The sequence below is a fragment of the Poecile atricapillus genome, chromosome 18, assembly GCF_030490865.1.
Source record: "Poecile atricapillus isolate bPoeAtr1 chromosome 18, bPoeAtr1.hap1, whole genome shotgun sequence".
Taxonomy (NCBI): Eukaryota; Metazoa; Chordata; class Aves; order Passeriformes; family Paridae; genus Poecile; species Poecile atricapillus.
Genome location: NC_081266.1, coordinates 6039913 through 6058741, shown reverse-complemented (window position 1 = coordinate 6058741; position 18829 = coordinate 6039913). Strand labels below are relative to the sequence as shown.

Below are 18829 nucleotides of genomic sequence, written 5' to 3'. Positions count from 1 at the left end.
GCTTTGGGATTCAGAGCCCCGTCCAACCAAGAAGTGCAGAAAATACCTGTGAGCGCGGTAGCGGTGGGAATGAAGAACCAGGATTCTCCCACCAAGCTGTCTTCTCTGCCTGCAACCTTTTCCTGGTTGTACCACCCACCCACACCCCCGGGGTAGGCTTGCCAGGAAGGGGGGAGCAGCATTTGAAATGCCAGTGAGCTGCAGGATGCTGGTGGGGTGTAGGGGAGGAACAGGGAGCAGAAGGGTGCCTGCCTCAGACCCGCCAGGGCAGGAGCTGCTGCAGCCCTGCTGTCAAGGGACTGAGCAAAAGGATTAAGGGCCTGAGCTACCACTGACCATGGGATTAACCCCTGCAGGAAATTAAAGTTGTAGGGAAGGCTCTTCACTCCACAGCTGAGAGAATGAGAAAAAACTGGGATCTGGATTAGAACTGGCAGGGCTGGTGACAAGCCACCACCCACAGCCAACTGTTCCTGGCTGGATCAGAAAATGTTATCTCAACCTTCATGTAGAACCCCCCTCCACATCTCACTTGGTTACCAATTTTTGCCAACAGTGTGAGAAGAACAAAAACATCGCCCCGTGGCAAGAGAAAGAGGAGGAAACTGGGGTAGTGAGCTCACGTGTCCCTCCTCTGAGCCCCTCTCCCACTCCCTCACCCGCTTCCCTTCTCAGCTGCCTCCGTTCTGCAGGGAGGAAACATGCACGTGGTCTGTCGCGTTCAGGAGCGTTTGGAGAAGATGCTGGCACACACATGGCTGGATTTCTTCCTGTCAGCTGCCCCCTCAGCTCTCCTCCTGCTGCTGCTCTGGGCCTCCTCCATATGCCGCACTCGCGCTGCGCCGGGACTTTCCTGTCACTCCTGGTTGGATATCCCGCTCTCTCCACCTGCTTCCACAGCTTCCCAAGGAATTCCACATCTCCACAGCAATCTGGGTCTTTCCCAGCAGTGCTACCCTCCCTGTCTCCCCTTCCAATGTTCTGTATTTCTCAGAGGATTTGCTGAGGCTCCGTGCCCTTGGTATTTCCAGCTCCTCCAGAATTTCCCAGTCTCATTATTGTGCATTGGTCAGGGAGGCTTGGGATGCAAATAGTGTTTTCTGCTTAAGCTATGGAATGAGGAATCAAGAAAACTGGCTTCTCCTCTGTTTTTTTTTTTCTTTTTTTGCCACAGGCCTGTCAGGAAACTTTGGGAAAACCTGGCCAAAATTCCTTTATTCTGTGTAACTTTGATAAGGCCTACAAATACTCTGTGTGGGACAGGACAGTATTTCCAAGCCCAAGTGCAAATGCTGCACTTGACAGCTTTGAAAATCCTGAGTGAATGGGGAACTGATGTGGACTAATGATGAAGTATCAAAAGGAAGGAAGCTGAAATTTCAGCCACCCCAAATCAGCAGCCAGTTTTACCTGCATCATAGTTTACCTCTCCACAAAATAGGAATAAAGTTGACCTTTCTTGAAGGGTCCTGGGGAGGAAATGTTTTTTACCATCAACACATTTGCATTTCAGAGGTTCCTACATTGCCAATCCAAAAATCAGAAGCTTTTTGACTTTTTCACATCACAGAGAAAAGGGTGAGGTTTTTATTCACACCAGGCCAGGAATGTGGCAGAGTCCCTTACAAGACCAGGTGGATTTCATGCTTTTTCTACTTGCTTTACAGCTTTCTGTATGAGGTGTTTTGCTTAGCTGTGATTGATCACTGCAAGTCAGAGGGCACTATTTCTTCTGCAGCTGGGTTTCTGGTATGAATTTAAAATGTGCTTTCCACTGATTGTGATAGCACAACACTAATGAATCTTGAACACACGTGTTAATAAATCAGCAAGTGCTGCAAATGAAGCCCCCAGCTCTTTAGCTTGGAAGCTCACTGGGGCAGTGACAAGCACTGGGTGTTTGTACAGCACTTCTGAGCTTCTCTGCCACCTCTGAGTGCCTCTGCATTCCAAAGAGAGGACAAATGAGGGGCTGCCACTGAGACAGCGTGAGCTGTTGGGATCGATAATTTGCACAGCTAACAGTTGGGGGACCAGGAATGGGGGAGGTCCCCATGCCATCTAAAGCCACTTGTGCTGTGGTAGTCAATCACACAGATTGTGTGTCTCTGCTGCCACTGGCCCCCAAGGGCAGGTGAAGGGACATGCATAGAACAACCTGCTTTAGTCACTAAATGCTGGGGTACTGCTGTCCCCCTATGTTATGGGGTGATAGCAACATGACATGAATCCTAAAAGCAGCCAGGAAAGGGGAAGGAAAGAAGATAATCTCCTTAAAGCGTCCTCCATGCCCTCCCTCATGCTGCTGCTTTTCTGATAAAGGCTAAAGCAATTCAGCATTGGGAAGGGGAAAGGGACTTTGCCATCAAGGGAATGGGGGAGGGATGAAAGTCTGTGCATACTTTCTGATAATTTATTGCTGGCATCTGTTGCAGTCTCTGCTACCTACCCTTCTGTAATATAGGTCACCCACATGCCCTGCCAGTGCTCATAAGCCAGGCTGTTAGCAGAGTCTGATCCCTCAGCCATGATCCAAGGGTTAGTGCAAGGGGCTTGGAGAGATAAGCAGAGACAGAGGTTGCTGGGCTCTGTTTCTGACACTGTCTCATCCTAGTGACACAGTCACCTGTGTCTCCAGCCTCAGTGCTGCTGTCTGGAGAATGGGACAGATTTATCCACCTACCCAGAGCAGAAATGCTACTGGCTCTTACCTCAGCCTTCCTTCTGGGGGTCATGAAACACAACATAACTCCACCTTACAGCCTGGAAAAGAGCCATTCATAGAGCACGTGGCAAGCTTTGGATAGGAGGTGACGCAGAATTGGGAAGAGTTACTAAACCAGCAGGTGGATACAGGAAATTGAAACCCTGCTCTCCTAGCGTGCTCCTTGGTACCCTCCACACAAAAGCTTTTTTGGGGATGCTGCAAACAAACATCACTGGGTCTGGGCACAGAGGAGCAGGCACAAGGCAGGAACAGTGCCTGCTGCAGTTTTGAGGCCCTGGCAAGTGCTGCAGAGTCATTACAATCTCCTCTGCATCCCCCCCTTCTTTCCCTCCCCCTGCCCCCAGCAGCAAGGTTCGCTGTTCAATCTAATTAGGGGAATCCTCATTAGAGAGTCCTCTAGAGTCTGACAGCAGGCCAAATGTCCAAGTGGCACTTCAGCTCGGTGTATTTTTGGCCACTGGAGCCCATGGGCCAGAAACGGATGATTTCATTTTGTTGCCTTGAGCTGAAACAAAAAAAGTTTTCTTTTATGTCCTATTTGAAGCAGTAATAGGAAAAGGCCATCACCAGCCCCACAGGCGACCCTGTTCTCTCCAGAATGAGGAAAGGCATTCAACTCCAAGCACATGGAAGAAAGCTCTGGCCACCGTGCCCCATGGATCACAGGGCATTCAGCTGACATGTTGCTCTTGGGAGAAGGAACCATCTAGAAAGCCCATGAGAAAGACTAATACCTGGTTTGTGGGGCCCTTGGGTGACTTCAGAGCATTCAGAGCTCCCAAGCAATGCCAGGCAAGCTCAGAACAGATGGCACGGTGCCTCTCTTGTTGAGCTGGGGACATACAGGGAGCACTCCTAGGTGTGGCAGAGTCCTGGATGCTGGAAAAATCCCTGGCAGTCAGGCTGAAAGCAGCCAGACACATCTGGTGCTGCTCTGGAGAGCTGGAGGTGTGGGCAGGTGTTATTTGCCCCAGGATTTCACATTCCCAGTGCTGCACTGGCAGTGAGTGCAGCTGGCCCGGTGCTCTGCAGAGCAGAAGGCATCTCTTGGGCCCCAAGAAAACTGCTAATTAAGTCAGAATTCAAGACAAGTCAGAGGAAACCTTTAAAAAAAAAAACAAAACCTCTTAAAAATCCTCTCTGCCTCCTTGCTCTCTCCTGGCTGTGGAATATTAATCACTAAGGGTATAGTGTTCTTATGGGCAGTAGATGCGTAGGAGAAACTGGTTCTTTTTTCTGGATCTTTGGAATTAAAATATCTCCATGAACACACTTCTTCAAAGTATAAATGCAGAAGCTCATTGACCCTCACCTTTCAGCAGCCATGAAACTCTACCTATTCCAAATCTACTGCTCTGCCACCTGGGGCATGCTTGGAGAAGCAGGCAGCTTTGTGGAAGATAGGGAGGTTAATAAAGATGAGGTACAGACGAGTCCCCAGCACATGTGCAAGCCCAGCTCCGTGCACAGATTTGTAAATGTAAGCTGGGTCGGTGACTCTGTGCATTTGTACATGAAGGTAGCTGCTTTTAAGTCTTGGAAACACGTGTATGAGTGCAGGCAGGGTGGCTGCTATCTCTGGAGTGGGGAGTGTGGCATGTATGTGACATGCTTTAAAATAATCTTGGGTTTATCAAGGCCCCTCCATCTCAGTGCATGTTGCAGTGCAGGAGACAGCATTAAAGCCTGAACAGGTGTTAATCACTATGCACTGTAATAAATTCTAAACATAGGGAAAAGGCTTATTTATACATGGCTGCTCCTCCCACCCTGCACTCTGTGCCTGAGCCTTGGTGCTGCCTGAGGGAAAGAGGCGCCCGTGAGGTACCAGGAATGAGTGCAAGAGCTGGACCTGCCCTGCCAGAGCAGAAGGGGCTGGGGGTGGAAACCCTGACCCTGTCCCCATCCTCGGGCTGGGCTGTGCCAGCCCTGCCCCTGGCCCCCATCTCTGCCTGGGGACAGCGCGGGTGATTCCCACAGGGGGGACAGCCACCAGGGCATGGCCTGAGAGGGGGTGGGCTGAGGGGACACCGTGTCACAAAGCACCCAAGGAAGCTGGGCTTGGGGTTGGTTTTTTTTGTGGGGTTTTTTTTTTCTGTTTTTTTAAATTGCTTAGCCCCCCTAATTGGAACCAAGCCAGCTGATACAGATGGGGTGTTACAAAACAGAGCCAAAAGGCAAGAGCACAAGGAACAGAGCTATGTATAACCCTGACAAAGTTAGATGGAGTGAAGGTGGGGAAGAGGGAAAGGCAGAGCATGGCAGGCTGCTGCCCCTGATGCTGAGAGCAAGGACGTGATCATTTGGCAGCAGGATTTGGAGCTGATCGACTGGCGCTATCCAGCAGGCAGATAAGGCTCTGTGGCTGTCAGCTTAACTCTGCCGTTTATTCCAGTGCTGGAGGGAGTTAAATAGAGCACACGGAAAGCCTGCTGCTGGGGAGTGAAAGTCAAGGAGGGAGAGGGAAGGAAGAGGCTGGAATTGGGCAGTGTCCGGGGAGCCGGGTGGAAGTGGCTGCAGGCAGAACCCTTCCAGGTAAGTGCCTGCAGCTTTTCATCCTCCTTTTCCAGATGGACAGGCGGGGACAGGAGACTTCAGGGGTGGTGGCATTTAGGATGCAGACGTTTCTCTGGGGGAGGCTGAAAGTCTCCTCGGTCAGGTCGAGCGCAAGCACCGAATGGGGACAGCTATTTGTTGCAGCTTCTCCTTCAGTGGGGGCTGCAGGGGAAGGGCTCCAGCTCAGTTTGGGGAGTGGGGGGCTGCAGTGGATGAAGGCTGGATGGGTCTCTGTACCATGAGAGGTATTTGGTGCATTGGCATTTAGGTAAATTATCTAAATAGCCTTGCAAATGTGCTAGTCTAGGCACTGAACCTGCTGATAATTTTCATCAAGATGCTAATTTGAATATTTCCTGGTGGTTTACATTCCCATATAAAATAAATGAGTCTGGGAGCCTGGGGGAGGGTAGGCACTTGGCACGTGTGTGGGGAGAGTGTCCTGGTGGCAGTGCAGCACCCAGCTAAAATAGCCACCGTGGATGTTGTCAGAGCCCCTCAGAGGGGATGGAGAATGGCTTATTTCTGTACTCTGGTTGAAATGTGTCCATCTAATAACTGCTGCTGTGACTGTGGGTGGCACGTCAGGGAGTACACAGGGGGACAGAAGGGTTTGTGGTGTTTTCATTTTTCCTGCCTCCCTGTATCCTAAAAGGGAAGTTGAAACCTGTTGTCAGTCACTTATTGTCAGGGGAGAGTTTATGGTCTTTGGATTTCTAATTAGACTGAGGATTTTTCCTTCTACTAATTAAGATGCAATTCCTCTCTTTTCAACACTCCCACTCAGTCTCCCCCGCCTCAGGTCCTTCCTTCTCCCTCTCCTCCGAGGCTCGCTCGCTCTTCAGCTCCTGCAGTTGCTGCAGTGGGAAATCCCCAAGCTGGAGCTGTGCTGCTCCAGCCACCACATCCATTTTACCTTAAAACTGACAGGAAGTGCTGGTAGGGAATACAGCATGGGGGGGTAGAGAGGGGGGATGGAGTTGGGAGGAGGAGGAGGAGGAGGAGGAGGAGGAGGAGAGAAGCAGCTTGGCAGCCGCTGGTGCCCAGCTCTCAGCGAGCCCGAGCCGCGTGTCAGGCTGAGGATGCACAGGTGGCACCAGCCTGCGTGGAGGTGACAGGAATGAGCCCCAGCCTGCTGCCCTGGCAGGGTCACCTTAGCAATTCATCAGGTTAACCTTGAGCATGAGGACAATGTAGCTACCACAGCAGGCTATTCAAGCACAAACTTCTTTCTGGCACTTAGGTGAATCAGGTTTTATTTCTGCACCGTGAGGTTCAAAATGAATTAATGTTGCGCCTTCAACACGCTGCGCCTCCTGAGATATCCTCCATTTCTCCTCCAAAACAGAACTGATGCCTCAAAGGCAGAACATTAACTGGGGAGGGGAAAGGACAGCCCTGAGCTCAGCCCCGTGTGCTGCACCCAGGGAAGTGAATCTCATCCGCTCTGCTCTGCTTTCCCTCTCCAGGACCTGGCAGGCACGCTACAAGGTCATTCCCTCTCCCTCTGGGGCCGTGTGCCAGGCTGGCTGTTGGATGTGAAGACACGCTGGAGAAGACCACAATGCTGCCTACAAGTGCTGGCCACCGGTGGAGGAGCAGGTTCCTCATGAGGTGGCAGGAGGCTTGTCGTAAGTAATGCCTGCTCAGGTACCAGCTACAATATTCCTGCTTGCCAAGGGAGAGGGAAGAAAATAGGTCGCATCAGGGTTAAGAACAGGGGAGAGGGACAGCTAAGAATGGAGATGTTTGAACTAATTCCTGATTCCTTTAGAGGCCAAGGCTAGCTGGGAGGGAGAGTGATATTCTAAAGCTGAAGATGGGCTTAAAGTGGGACAGCGAGTGATGATTGCTTCTGAATTCCAATGGGCCTGGCAGGTGAGAAACAGCACGACAGACACCATCGCACAAAGATCCACCCCAAACACTTCTCAGATCAGTATCCTGTGAGCTGCAGACTCCTCTCTGTGCTTGGGGTTTATACACAGGCTGCTGAGCAAGGCTCCCAGCTCTTCACAGCAAAAGTCATAACAGATTTTAGAAGGAAATGCAGGATGTGAAGGCAGAATTCTCTGACTGGGCACTGCCACATGCAGTGAAAATCAAGGGTAAATAAAGAAGCTGTATTTCAAATTAAAGTGTAAATGTTCAGCCTGTGCATACTCCCAGCGGGCTGGGGCAGCTGCTGTGGTACCCCTGAGTGCAGAGCAGGGTGATGAGGGGCTTCTGGGAATTTATCTGCATCTCAGAGAAGCATCTGGGGACCACAGCAGAGCAAAGGGGACATGTGGAGAGTGTCCCTCACTACTGCATGCCCAGGCACCAAGTAGGTCTGTGGTTTATTTCCCTTGTTCCAGTCCTCCTGGTCACGTTCGGAGCTGCAGCTGTAAGAAGCTGGGGGAAGTATTTCCTTCTCCAGAAAACAATCATCTTTGTAATCCATCCTCACAGACTAGACTGTGTAAATTATTGATAATGAATGCTACTGAGTCTTGACTTAATCTGATATGCCTGGATCACCTTTCTGCCACCTTCTAGAGTCACCAAACACCCCACAAAGTAACTTGATCTTCCTCAAACACAAAAACACTTGTTATCCATCCTTCTGCAGGGCTGGAAGACAGCTTCAAGTTCTGTCTATTGTTTCCCTGCCTCTCTTTCCTGTAGAGCTGCATCCTAACCAATGCAATGAATTCCCTGGCCTCAGTTCACATCCTCATGGATGCACTTCTTGCAGGGAAAGGAAAACGAAATCTCTTTTCTGTATGATTTTACTAAAATATTTCCAAAAGCATACAGCAATGTATGGGCAACAACAAGACATTTTTGGCATATCCTACATGGCTGCAGAAGCTTGGCATAAATCCATTTCCCTAACATAACCACAGCCAGCTGCCTGAGACTTTGTTCCTGCCAGCCACTGCCAGCACACACACTGGTGGAACCCCACAGCCACCCAGTCGGCGCCGCAGGCAGGCAGGCACTGTGAGAGATAAGCCCTGAGCAGAATGCCACCTGGATAGCATTACACATGGGCTGCTCTTGCCTTTCTTGGTGTACAAAGCAGCTGTTATCTCATCATCACAGCTGCCAATCTATTATTAATACTGGGCTTTTGTTAAGCATCCAGGAAAAGATGGGGGTCACTTGAATGACTCATGGCTCTTTCCCTTCCCCACTCTAGCTCCCATTCTTTTCATTCTCTCCTTACAACAAGAGTGGGACGTATTCTGAACAGAATTAAATATCAACCAGCCAGTCAGTACCTGCACTGCAGTAGTCCATAGGCTATGATCCACTTTCATGGCCATTTCTGTTGTGGGGCCAAGCCTGTGCTTGACAAGAAAGCACAGAGGTGCTCTGGGTAAAGATCTGTCTTGCATTTCACCATAAGGATCCACAATTCCCCTTAAAAGAGCACATTTGATGGCATGGCCTGGGCTGATGTGCACCTGAGATTTCAATTGCAGGATAGTAAAAAATAATTGAGGAATTGGGAAAGATGGATGAAATAAGAGAGAACTGATATATTATCTCTGAACATTTATCTTTGGTCATTAATAAAGTCACATAGCTTAGGATTCAAATGGGATAGTTCTCCTTAGACTGCCAGTCCACAAATCTGCCAGTTCTCACAAGGATCTCTGGGAACACAAAACCCACCCTGTGCAGGTGTATGAAGGCACAGCACTATAAGCAAAGCCGCTATTAAAAAATGGGTTGTGGGTCAGATTAAACTCTAGAGAGTGGCACAAGGGAAGAGAGGAAGAGCACGGCTGATTGCAAAGCTGCTCCAGGCAGAGCTTCTCCACAGTGTGGGTCTCCTTTGGCTCCCTCTCTTGTGGCAGTCTTTTCACAATTCCTTTAGGATTAAGAAGTAAAACACCTGCTTGTTGGTTCCTTGAAGAAAAGCAGGACGGAAGAACCTGATTGCCAGTTCAGGAAGGGGAGACAATAAATGCATCCCCTTTAGCTACCAATCACCCCTAAAAAGACTCTACCAACCCAAGTGACTGCCTTCTCTGAAGAGAAGTGAGAAAGGGAGAGGACAGGCATGATGTACAGACAAACCTGCTTCAGTTTTAGTCAAACACTCAAACTTGTCACCTTAAAAACTGCGAGGGAGCTGAATTTGCTTCCCACATTGAAGAATAGTGGAATTCGCTGTGCAATCTCAATTCCACAAAAGGAACTAAGATGAAGGATGCAAATGTTTTACATAGTCTGCTTAAACATAACTCCCACTCCTCTAATGATGAGAGGCACAAAGCTTGCTTTCTTGTTGATAACGCTTCTTTGTCACAAAAATGAGAGTTTGAGAAGCCACTGGCTCCCAGGGAAGGTTGGTAACTATTGCCCTGGCACCACTGGCAGGATCTGGACCCATGTCTGGAATCCAGAGCAGCTCTAAAAAATGCTGATTTGTGGTTTGTTCAGCCTTAACTTTGAGACAGTATAGAAGAAAGTGTGTGTGTGTGTGTGTGTGTGTGTGTGTGTGTGTGTGTGTGTGTGTGTGTGTGTGTGTTTGGTAACCCATTTCCTGACACTGCTTTTGTCAGTTACCAACATCCACTTCTTTTCCTCATTGCGTTGTTGTGGGCAATTTTGGTCAGAAGTGGTTTAAACTGTTCTTTACACGTCTGTTGTCTGCCCAATTGGTAACCATGATTTGTGTAGGACTGTAGTCCAGAATGTGTCCAAAGTTCTTAATAAGAAAAATTCCTGCATCTGTACCTTGTTACCACCTCTGGATGGGGGTGGTCACTGGCCACTCAGAGATACTTTTGGGGCTGTTGCCATGAGATTTGGAAACTGTTTTGAGAGCAAGTATCAGGTGTCCAGTTGTTACTTTTTAGCAGTTGTCTTGGTCATGCCTTTGTAATGTAATGTAATTCATTAAAAATTGGACACAGGGCCCATATGACACACTGTGAATATGGTAAGCAAACAATGCTCTGATTTAGAGTCTTAGATCTGAGTCTTATCTATTGCAAATATTAGGATTTAAACTGCAGGAGCACACCTGAAATGCAGGTTGTTTCATTTGCATTTTTCTTAAAAGCTTTATAAGAACACATCTGTTTCTGAAAAATTGGAACTTCTTAAATATACCTGGTCCCTCCTCTCTCCACCCTGTTTAGAAAGAGCTGTCCTCTGTCAGAGGTGACACCTCCCACCTCTCTCTGCTCCATCCTCCTCTGACAGGTACCAGTGCTCCAGTATCTGTCAGCAAAGTCCGCTGGGATGCACTGCCCTGACTTTGGTGTGAAACTGGAAGGATATTTACTTGCTTGCTCATAAAAAAACAGGCTGAGAGGAAAGTCAGGGTGCAGGCCAGCTCATTGCAGTGAGGAGCCCTGCTGGGAGGGCTGTGTTGGAGTTGGTGGTGGGTGAGGATGGGAAAGCACTGATCTAATCCGTGCCCTCTTTCTTCCCTGCTTTTCACCTTCCAGTGCTTGGCTGCTGGCTCTCACTGTGTGCTGCTGAGTCCTTCTTTGCTTGTCCATCCTCTTGCAAATGTAACAGTGGCAACCTGGAAGTGGACTGTAGTGGCTTGGGCCTCTCTTCCATTCCCTCAGACATCCCCACAAACACCAGGACCTTCCTCTTTCTCAACAACAAACTCAGCATCCTGCCAGGAGCAGTGTTTTCCAACCTCTCTGCTCTGCAGAGGCTGGATCTATCCAACAACTTCTTGGACCAGCTCCCTCAGAACATCTTCAGCGACCTGGGGAACCTCACAGAGCTCCAGCTGAGGAACAACAGCATCCGGGCCTTGGACAAGGACCTGCTGCAGCACACGGCCCTGCTGCGCCAGCTGGACCTCTCCATCAACGGCTTGGCCCAGATCCCTTCGGGCATCTTCGACGACCTGCCTGCTCTCCGCTCCCTCTCCCTCAGGTCCAATCGCCTGCAGAGCCTGGACAGGGTGACCTTTGAGCCTCTAACCAGCCTGCAGCAGCTCCAGGTTGGGGATAACCCCTGGGAGTGCGACTGCAACCTCCGAGACTTCAAGCACTGGATGGAGTGGTTCTCCTACCGAGGTAGGTGCTCGCGCTGCGGGAGGCAGCTGGAGGAGTGCAGGTCTTCCAGGAAAGGCAAGAAAAGGCAGGCAGGGAAGAAACAGGAGCAGATAGAGCTGGCAGGTCAGGCTGACCTGAAGGACTGCTCTCAGCCAAAGAGCATGAGGAGGCTACAATTTAGTGCCCCTGCACCTTCACTTAGCAACACTGCCAGTCTGTGAAGCCCCCAGCAACCCTAGATCTCCTGTTTCCTTGTTTTGTTTCTAATCTGAACTATTACCTGGTTTTTTTCAGTCTTGAGAGAAGAAAGAACTTTCCTCAAATGACATTAAAATTTTAGGATTATGAATTCACCTCACTCTTTTTGCCTAAAGAGAAGAAATGCGTTTCACACTTGGAAATAACCATCCCATTCTCTTGCTTAAGCTGAGGGAATTAGAAGTCAGATTTGGCTGTAAAGCATCAGGTTTGCTGCCAAAAAAAGAACCTTAGGAAACAGTGACACTTAGGAAAAACACTGCAACTTATATTGGAGAACCCAACCTACAGCACAAATTAACAAGCCAGGCCCCAAGTCAGACTGGCTATGAAATCATCATTTCAAACTGAGCAGTTTTTGACAAGTTTGTATTTCCAGATTTTCCTTGAAACACAGGAGACTAGAAAGGTACATCACTTAGCAGGAATGCTGATGGGATGACATGCTTTCAGGAGCTGCAGCTCTAAGAAAGATGGCACATTTTACAGGAGTGAGGATTGAAGGCCTGACCTTCTGTTTGTGGAACCAATGAGTAGGAAAGGGTCTCAAATCATGCGGATAGCAACAGTCAGCTGTCACATCCCTGCTGATCACAGCCATGCTGCAGGGAGATTATCTCTGCCCATGGCTACACTGCAGTCTGAAATATGCATTTGTATGAGCAGAATCAAACAAGCACACGAGTGCCACTTTCCACTTTTTTTTTTTTTTGATTTGTTTTCTTTCTTGACTACCGTATCACAAAGTCAGTGGAAAGCATGCAGACATAACTTTGCTGTTTTCCCCTCCCCTTCCAAGGAAATTGCCCAAACTCGCTCAAGCATTTGTTTCAACATCTGTCACTATTTTCACAGAGATGGATTAGTTGTCAGAAGATGGGATGTGTATCTGTTGTTTTTTTGAGAAGGTACAGCCTGGTGCTATCTTTTTGCTTTAATTTCTCCTTTTCTAAAGTGGTTCTGCTGAGACTTACATAACTCACTAAACAGTATGAGGCTGACTTAAATGGTTTCAGAGGGCTTTCATGTCTTGGCCTATGTAGATAGCAGGCAGCAGGAGCTCAGTGCCAAACCCAGCCTAGGCAGAGGCATTCTGGCCAGCTGACACGGCTGAAGCTTCTGCAGGGAAAATACTTGGGCAGTGTGAACGGAGGCCCATGAACTCACCCCAGCTGAGGATCTAAGCCTGCTGTCTCTGTATGGGGATGGGGCTGTGATTGACTCCTGTTATCTCTGTTGGAACAGGTGGGAAAATCGACCAGCTGGCCTGCACCTTGCCCAAGGAGCTGAAAGGAAAGGACATGCGAATGGTGCCCATGGAGATGTTCAACTACTGCTCCCAGCTGGATGACGAGAACAGCTCCACAGTGCTGGACAATACTGGCCCACCTTGCACTAAAGGAAGCCCTGCTCCTTCCAAATCTAAATCAGGCCCAGAAACAGAAGTGGAGCCCAGTGTGGGATGCCCTCAGAAACAGCGGTACAGGCCTGTGAGCGTGCGCCGGGCCATTGGCACTGTGATCATTGCGGGCGTGGTTTGTGGCATCGTTTGCATCATGATGGTGGTGGCAGCTGCCTATGGCTGCATCTACGCCTCCCTCATGGCCAAGTACCACCGGGAGCTGAAGAAGAGGCAGCCGCTCATGGGGGACACAGAAGGAGAACATGAAGAACAAAAACAAATCTCTTCTGTGGCGTGAAACCGTTCTAGGAAGGAAGGGACAGCGATGAAAAAAGGTACCTGAGAGCAGTCAAGCATGGGGTCCTCCCAAAATACATCTACCCAGACAGACTGTGCTATTGCTCCACTCACCCAAGTAGTACAACATGCTTCTGGGGGGTCAGGGCACCTGGCTCAATTTCTTTTCCTCTGCCCCAGGCCCATTTTGTGCCCTTTCACCCTTGGGCCCTCCCAGACAAATAAAGTAGAGTCAGACCTCGAGTGCTTGCTGTGCCTCATGCCCTTGCACAGAGTTTCCCTCACATGCCTGCTGCAAAGGCAGCTGGCACCTTCTGGGAACCTGTGTCATCCTCTCAGCTTCGGCCCCGAGTCGTCCTGTATCCTGTCAAGAGCTGCCTGCAAACAGAGAGCAGCTGTGTGAAAGCCCACGTGGGGAGCAGGACACCACAGGTGTCCATGCCTCACCCTTAGGTCACTGCTGTTGTGTGACATTAAGTTGCTGCCTACCCTACAAATCAGTGCTGCCAAGATTACATCAGCAGGGAGGCAAGGTCCCTACGGTAGGGCAACAGTTGGTGGGAGACTTCCCTCCTCACTTTTAGAGGTGGAAGGATACCTGGATCACCCTAACACGCTGCCAGGGAGCACAGTGCCCCTCTTTTTGCCTCCTGGCCAAGTCCAAACCTTTGAGCTGACACACGTGTCACCTGCTGCAGGTGCACAGGCACAGAGCCATCCTCCTGTACACACACACACTGACTCCTGATCCTGACACGCACACACAGAGCCAGCCCCGCTTCCAGGCATCCAGGCACCCCACCTGCACATGCAGAGCTGCTACTCATGCCCATGCTGACCTGCCCTCTGCATGCAGCCATGGATACATCCAGCCACTTTACCTTACCCTCATCATAGTAGTGCGTATCACCTTCTGCTTCAGACAAAAACATGCACACGCCACTGAGGAGTAACAAACACATCTCAGCCATAGTGCAGAGCCAGTGGGAACTGGCAGGAGAGGATAGAGAGAGGAAAAGTTATTGAGATTACAGCACCAGCCTGTGGAAATAAGTACACAGCATGAAAAAAAAAAAAAAAAAAAAGAAGGTGCATTCTTATCTATTTTATGTCTTCTCTAATAAATGGAGAGGGTAAGGATATGAAGCCTCCATTTAGACACGTTTGATTGGCAGATCAGAAGTGGGTCATCAGGAAAGACTAGCGGAGGAGGCGGCTTACCAGGAGTGTAAGCCCTGCTGAGTAGTGTGAGCCTAGGAGAAGGTGTCAGGGGAAGAAGTCACACAACCCAGGAGCTGCCATGGCTGGCACAGGAGCCAGCACGGCGTGTGGAACAGGGTGATGCAGCCGGGGTGACCAAAAGGAGTGGGCAGAGTTCTGGAGGGTCTTGAGGTGAAGGCTGGAAGTGGGAGCACAGCGTGGCACGTGTGGGAGAGCCCAGGAAGGCAGCAGGGCCCACATGCACTCCCCTGACCACCACTGAGGTGTCCAGTGACACCCGCAGCTGCGCCCCAGTGTGCCACACACACAGCAGTGCACACTGCCGCTGTCACGTAGGGTGACTTCCCCCAACCAGGTTTTAAAGCCCTCAGACTGCAGTGCCTCCTATTAGTCTTAGCTCATTCTGACCTGACAGGAAAAAAAAAGTAAAAAGTGAGAGGAGAAAAAAAAAATATGAAAGGAACTCAACATAAGGACTCATTTTGTATCACTGGAAGTGGGATAAAATGCTGTCTCCAGGGGAGAGCGCGCATTGCCATGGTAACCTGCTCTAACCCGTCACAGTGGGTATTCCTGGGCGAGGAGGATGACACCGGAGGTCGTGCATCCACAGTGCCTGTGGATGGTGTGATCCCTGCCATCAGGAAAGAAGCTGGCAGCCAGCCCAGCTTCACGGGGTGTTTCGCTAGAACCTGTGCTCGGAGCCCTGCGAGCTCTGCAGGTGGACCCTGCCAGGGCACGTCACCTCTCCCACCTGCTCCATCTCAATCCCAGCGCCGTCGGACGTCTCCCAGCCCCCTGCTCGCTGTGATGGGATCCCTGTGGAAGCAATGCACGCCGGCTCCTCGCTCCTTCTGCTCCCAGACAGGCGGCTGAACCCACCCGTGGGCACGCGACATCCTTAATCAAAACCTGGAGTGGCAAAATCCCTCCTGGTCTACCCAGGGCCACCAGAGCCCAGGAGGCAGGATGCTCTGGACTGTTTCAGCGTGACTTCCCTTCAACACAGGGATGCATGGGGCAGAGGAGGATGTTCTTCAGGGAAGCAGAAGACCAGGCTGCCACGGCGGAAGAACTGGGAGAAGCAGTCAGCCCACCCACCAGTGTGCGCACACGCTTTCCCCCCGCTTCCAGCACACCGGGGGGAAGAGGAAGAGAAGGAGGGGGGCTGGTGAAATGTGAGGAGGAAGGACTCTTCCCCCATGCACTGTACAGCCACTCCAAGCATCCCATCTGCTCCAAGCGTAGCCCGCTCTGAAGGGCAGAACTGGTGCACTGCAGACTCCGTGTGCGTGTTACTGCTGCTCCACATTCCCAGCAAGCCAGGACCAGACTCTGCCTGCTGGATCCAAACCTCTCCCCAACCTCCCTCTCAGGGGAACCTCTCCCTTTACCATACTGGACTCCGCAATCATACTTGAAATGGGACTAGAGTCAGAGTGGTATATTTATAGATCTATATTTTACTTGCATCAAATAATGGTGACATATTGCACAAAACAAATGGGATCTATATATGTGTGTGTGTGTGTGTGTGTGTGTGTGTGTGTGTGAGATAAGAGAGAGACTGTTTTTAAGGGAATAGACTAGAGGTGAAACGAAATGGGAAGAAGGTAGGGGACAATGCAGGGGTTGAGGGTGTGAGACCCTCTTTTCTCTGCACCTTCCCTGTGACTTCCTCCTGCCCTGACCAATTTTTCTTTGTTGCTAATAACATTTTCTATATCCTGTGTTGTGGGGCTGGTGATGACCTTGCCCATCCTTTCCTTTTTTTTTTTTTTTTTTGTTTTAATTTATACGACAGAAAGTCTGGATTTATCTCAACCCTAGACAAGGGACTGCTATGTTTAGAAAGCCACCCAGGAAAGGAGAAGACAGGAAAGGGGAGAGCTGAGTGTTGCTGGGAAACACGAAGGCTGGCTATGAGGAGTCCCTCTGGAAAGCAAATACTCTGTTTGGCAGGATGAGGACCTGTCCTTTTGTGTGCGGAGAAGAGCAGCAGGGCTCACTGGGAAGTGCCCTCTTCATGGCACCACTTCCAAACGGGCTGTCTCTCCTCTCCCCAGCACACCTGGAGATCAGGCTGCCCTGGTGAGACTGGGCTGCTGGTGTTTGGGGAGCTGCAGGCTTGGGGGGATCCCCCTGGATGCACCCTTTGCTGCAGGCAGCTGCTCCAGGGACACGTGCAGGTGCCTGCTCTCAGGAAAGGGTCTTCTGGGGCCAACAGGTCCCTCACATGTAGGGCCACCAGGAACAGATCCCCTTCCCCACACACCCACCTGAGGGACAGGCAGGCACGTCCCTTGCAGGGAACAGATGGCACTTGTCATTCCTTTTTTCTTTTTTGTTACCGTTTGATGGAGAGCGACAAGATTTTCTAAAATGATTGAATGGAGGTTTCTTTGGCATGAGACAGAAAATTTTTAAAGGTATATTATATTTCTGGCTTGTTGTTACAGAATAATAATAAAGAATGTATTTTCCTATGCTCCCTCTTGTTTAAATGAGATCTCTGGTAGCACCATTCACTCTTTCCCTATCCCCTGCAGAAGGAAACACCACGGAGACACAGCCAGCCAAAGGAGAAAGCCCCTCAATTCCCACAGATATATTCTTGTCTGCTGTTTGAAGCTGGAGTGAGTGTGCACACACACTCTATCAGTGTGAGTCAGGGTGAGGCTCTAGGGCTAAACACACAGTCAGTGAAGGTGAGACCCTAGATCTAGAAACACACACGCAGAATGCTCCAGGGACACAGCCAGACAAGGGTGATTGTGTAACAAGGATAAGATACTGTGGCAATCAGCTCATTACATAAAAGTAGAAAGGGCCAAATTAATCCCTAGTGGAAGAACGCAGGAGCCAATGGAGTTATATTCAGGGCAAATTTGATTCCAAAAGCTTTTTTTTTTTAATTAGAACATAATGTAACAAGTAGGGAGCTATGGGTTCCTACATCTCCAGATTCCTGACCCTCTTGAGCAAGGTTATTTCGAAATGGATGGAAATTGCTATCTAATCCTATTGCACCCCCAAGTACACAAGCTGTTACCCCTAGAGCTAAAAGAGTTTCTCCACCAGCTGTTCCCTGGCTAGGTCTATCACACACAGCTAAGAAGTTTAAATTCCCCACTTGGCCACTTTCAGTGCTAAGAGAACACAATTCATCACACTCCCCTGCTGTAAGAATAAGCTCATCCTGACGCATGTGGAACCGCCAAGGATGTTAAACCCCACCATGAGCAAACCCTTGTGCCACCCTACTCACCCTCCTCAGTCACCCTGCTGTGCTCAGTCTGATCTTCAGAGAGAAACTGGGAGCAGAACCCAGCTACTCTTAATCCTCTCCCAGCTGAGGCATCTGTTCTGCTAAAGAGCTATGTGCTGCAGGAGAATCACCATTGCTGTTTAATAGCACGGTGTCTATGACACATAATTTAATCTAATTTTGCCAGGTAGGTAGAGGAGCGCACACAGATACTACTCAGCAGTTCACATAATACCAGAAACACAGAGCAGAAAAAAAAAAAAGCAAAGCCAACACACTCATCTGATGACTCTAGGCTTTTTCAGTTCATGAAGTATCTGGGAGCAGGCTGTGATTTTTTGCAATTTGATTTATTATAATTTGATTACTATTTGATATTGACCAATGTAATTGTCCTGCTTGCATACCTACTCATGCACACATGTAACACCCTATATAATAACTGTGTCATTCTGTACATATAACAGGTAAAATATGTAAAATAGGATTCCTCCTCAGTATCTCGTCCATCAGCAGCCCACTGTGCTGGCTCGAAGAGTGTTTGCTAGCACTGATTGCAAGCATGGGTCAGAGGGTCAGCTTCTATCCCCAGACCAGATAAATGTGAGTCCTAGCATGGGATTTCTGAGGGTCAAAAAGACTTTCCTCCCAGAATAATGGGCAATACAACAAGCATTCACCAATGAAGGCAGTTACAGAATGAAATGTGAGTAAATAACCATTTCCTGTGTCATTCTGGGGTGCTCTCCCCATCTGTCACAGCCCTGGAAACCTGAGGACAAGGCAGCATCCTCACAGCTCTTCTCCCTTTAGAGAATGGGGACAAAGCACCCAACAAGGGCCAGATCTGTCTTTCCCACAGTTCTGCTGTGCTGCAGCCAGGCAGAGGCCATGTGCAGGGCACCTGGAGCCAAGGAGAAAGCAAATGATGGTGCTAATAATAACTCTGCCTCGCGTGGAGCTTCTGGGCCAGGACAACAACGTGCCGCTCTTTGCTTGCTGCTCCAGGCAGAGATTTGCCCCTTCACATTTGCTTCTTCCAAATCCTGACTTGGGAATAAACTTGTTTGTTAGCA

General features: G+C 49.6%; 2 protein-coding genes across 4 annotated transcripts in view; one reads left to right on the top strand and one right to left on the bottom strand.

The window, feature by feature from the left end:
* Positions 1-18829, bottom strand: part of CACNA2D4 (calcium voltage-gated channel auxiliary subunit alpha2delta 4) — a 125121-nt gene that overhangs the window by 35770 nt on the left and 70522 nt on the right. The gene's annotated exons all lie outside the window — the stretch shown is intronic.
* The window catches only part of LRTM2 (leucine rich repeats and transmembrane domains 2), a 31348-nt gene that overhangs the window by 5448 nt on the left and 7071 nt on the right, over positions 1-18829 (top strand). Inside the window, exons 1-4 of one of the 3 annotated variants that reach the window (XM_058853038.1) lie at positions 5004-5263; positions 6754-6915; positions 10738-11328; positions 12811-13302. In XM_058853038.1, coding sequence (XP_058709021.1) covers positions 6849-6915; positions 10738-11328; positions 12811-13265 — 1113 coding nt within the window. In that variant the 5' untranslated portion in view covers positions 5004-5263; positions 6754-6848 and the 3' untranslated portion in view covers positions 13266-13302. Of the gene's footprint in view, positions 1-5003; positions 5264-6753; positions 6916-10737; positions 11329-12810; positions 13508-18829 lie in introns of those variants that run through there. The other 2 variants (XM_058853037.1, XM_058853039.1) reach the window with 2 other exon arrangements.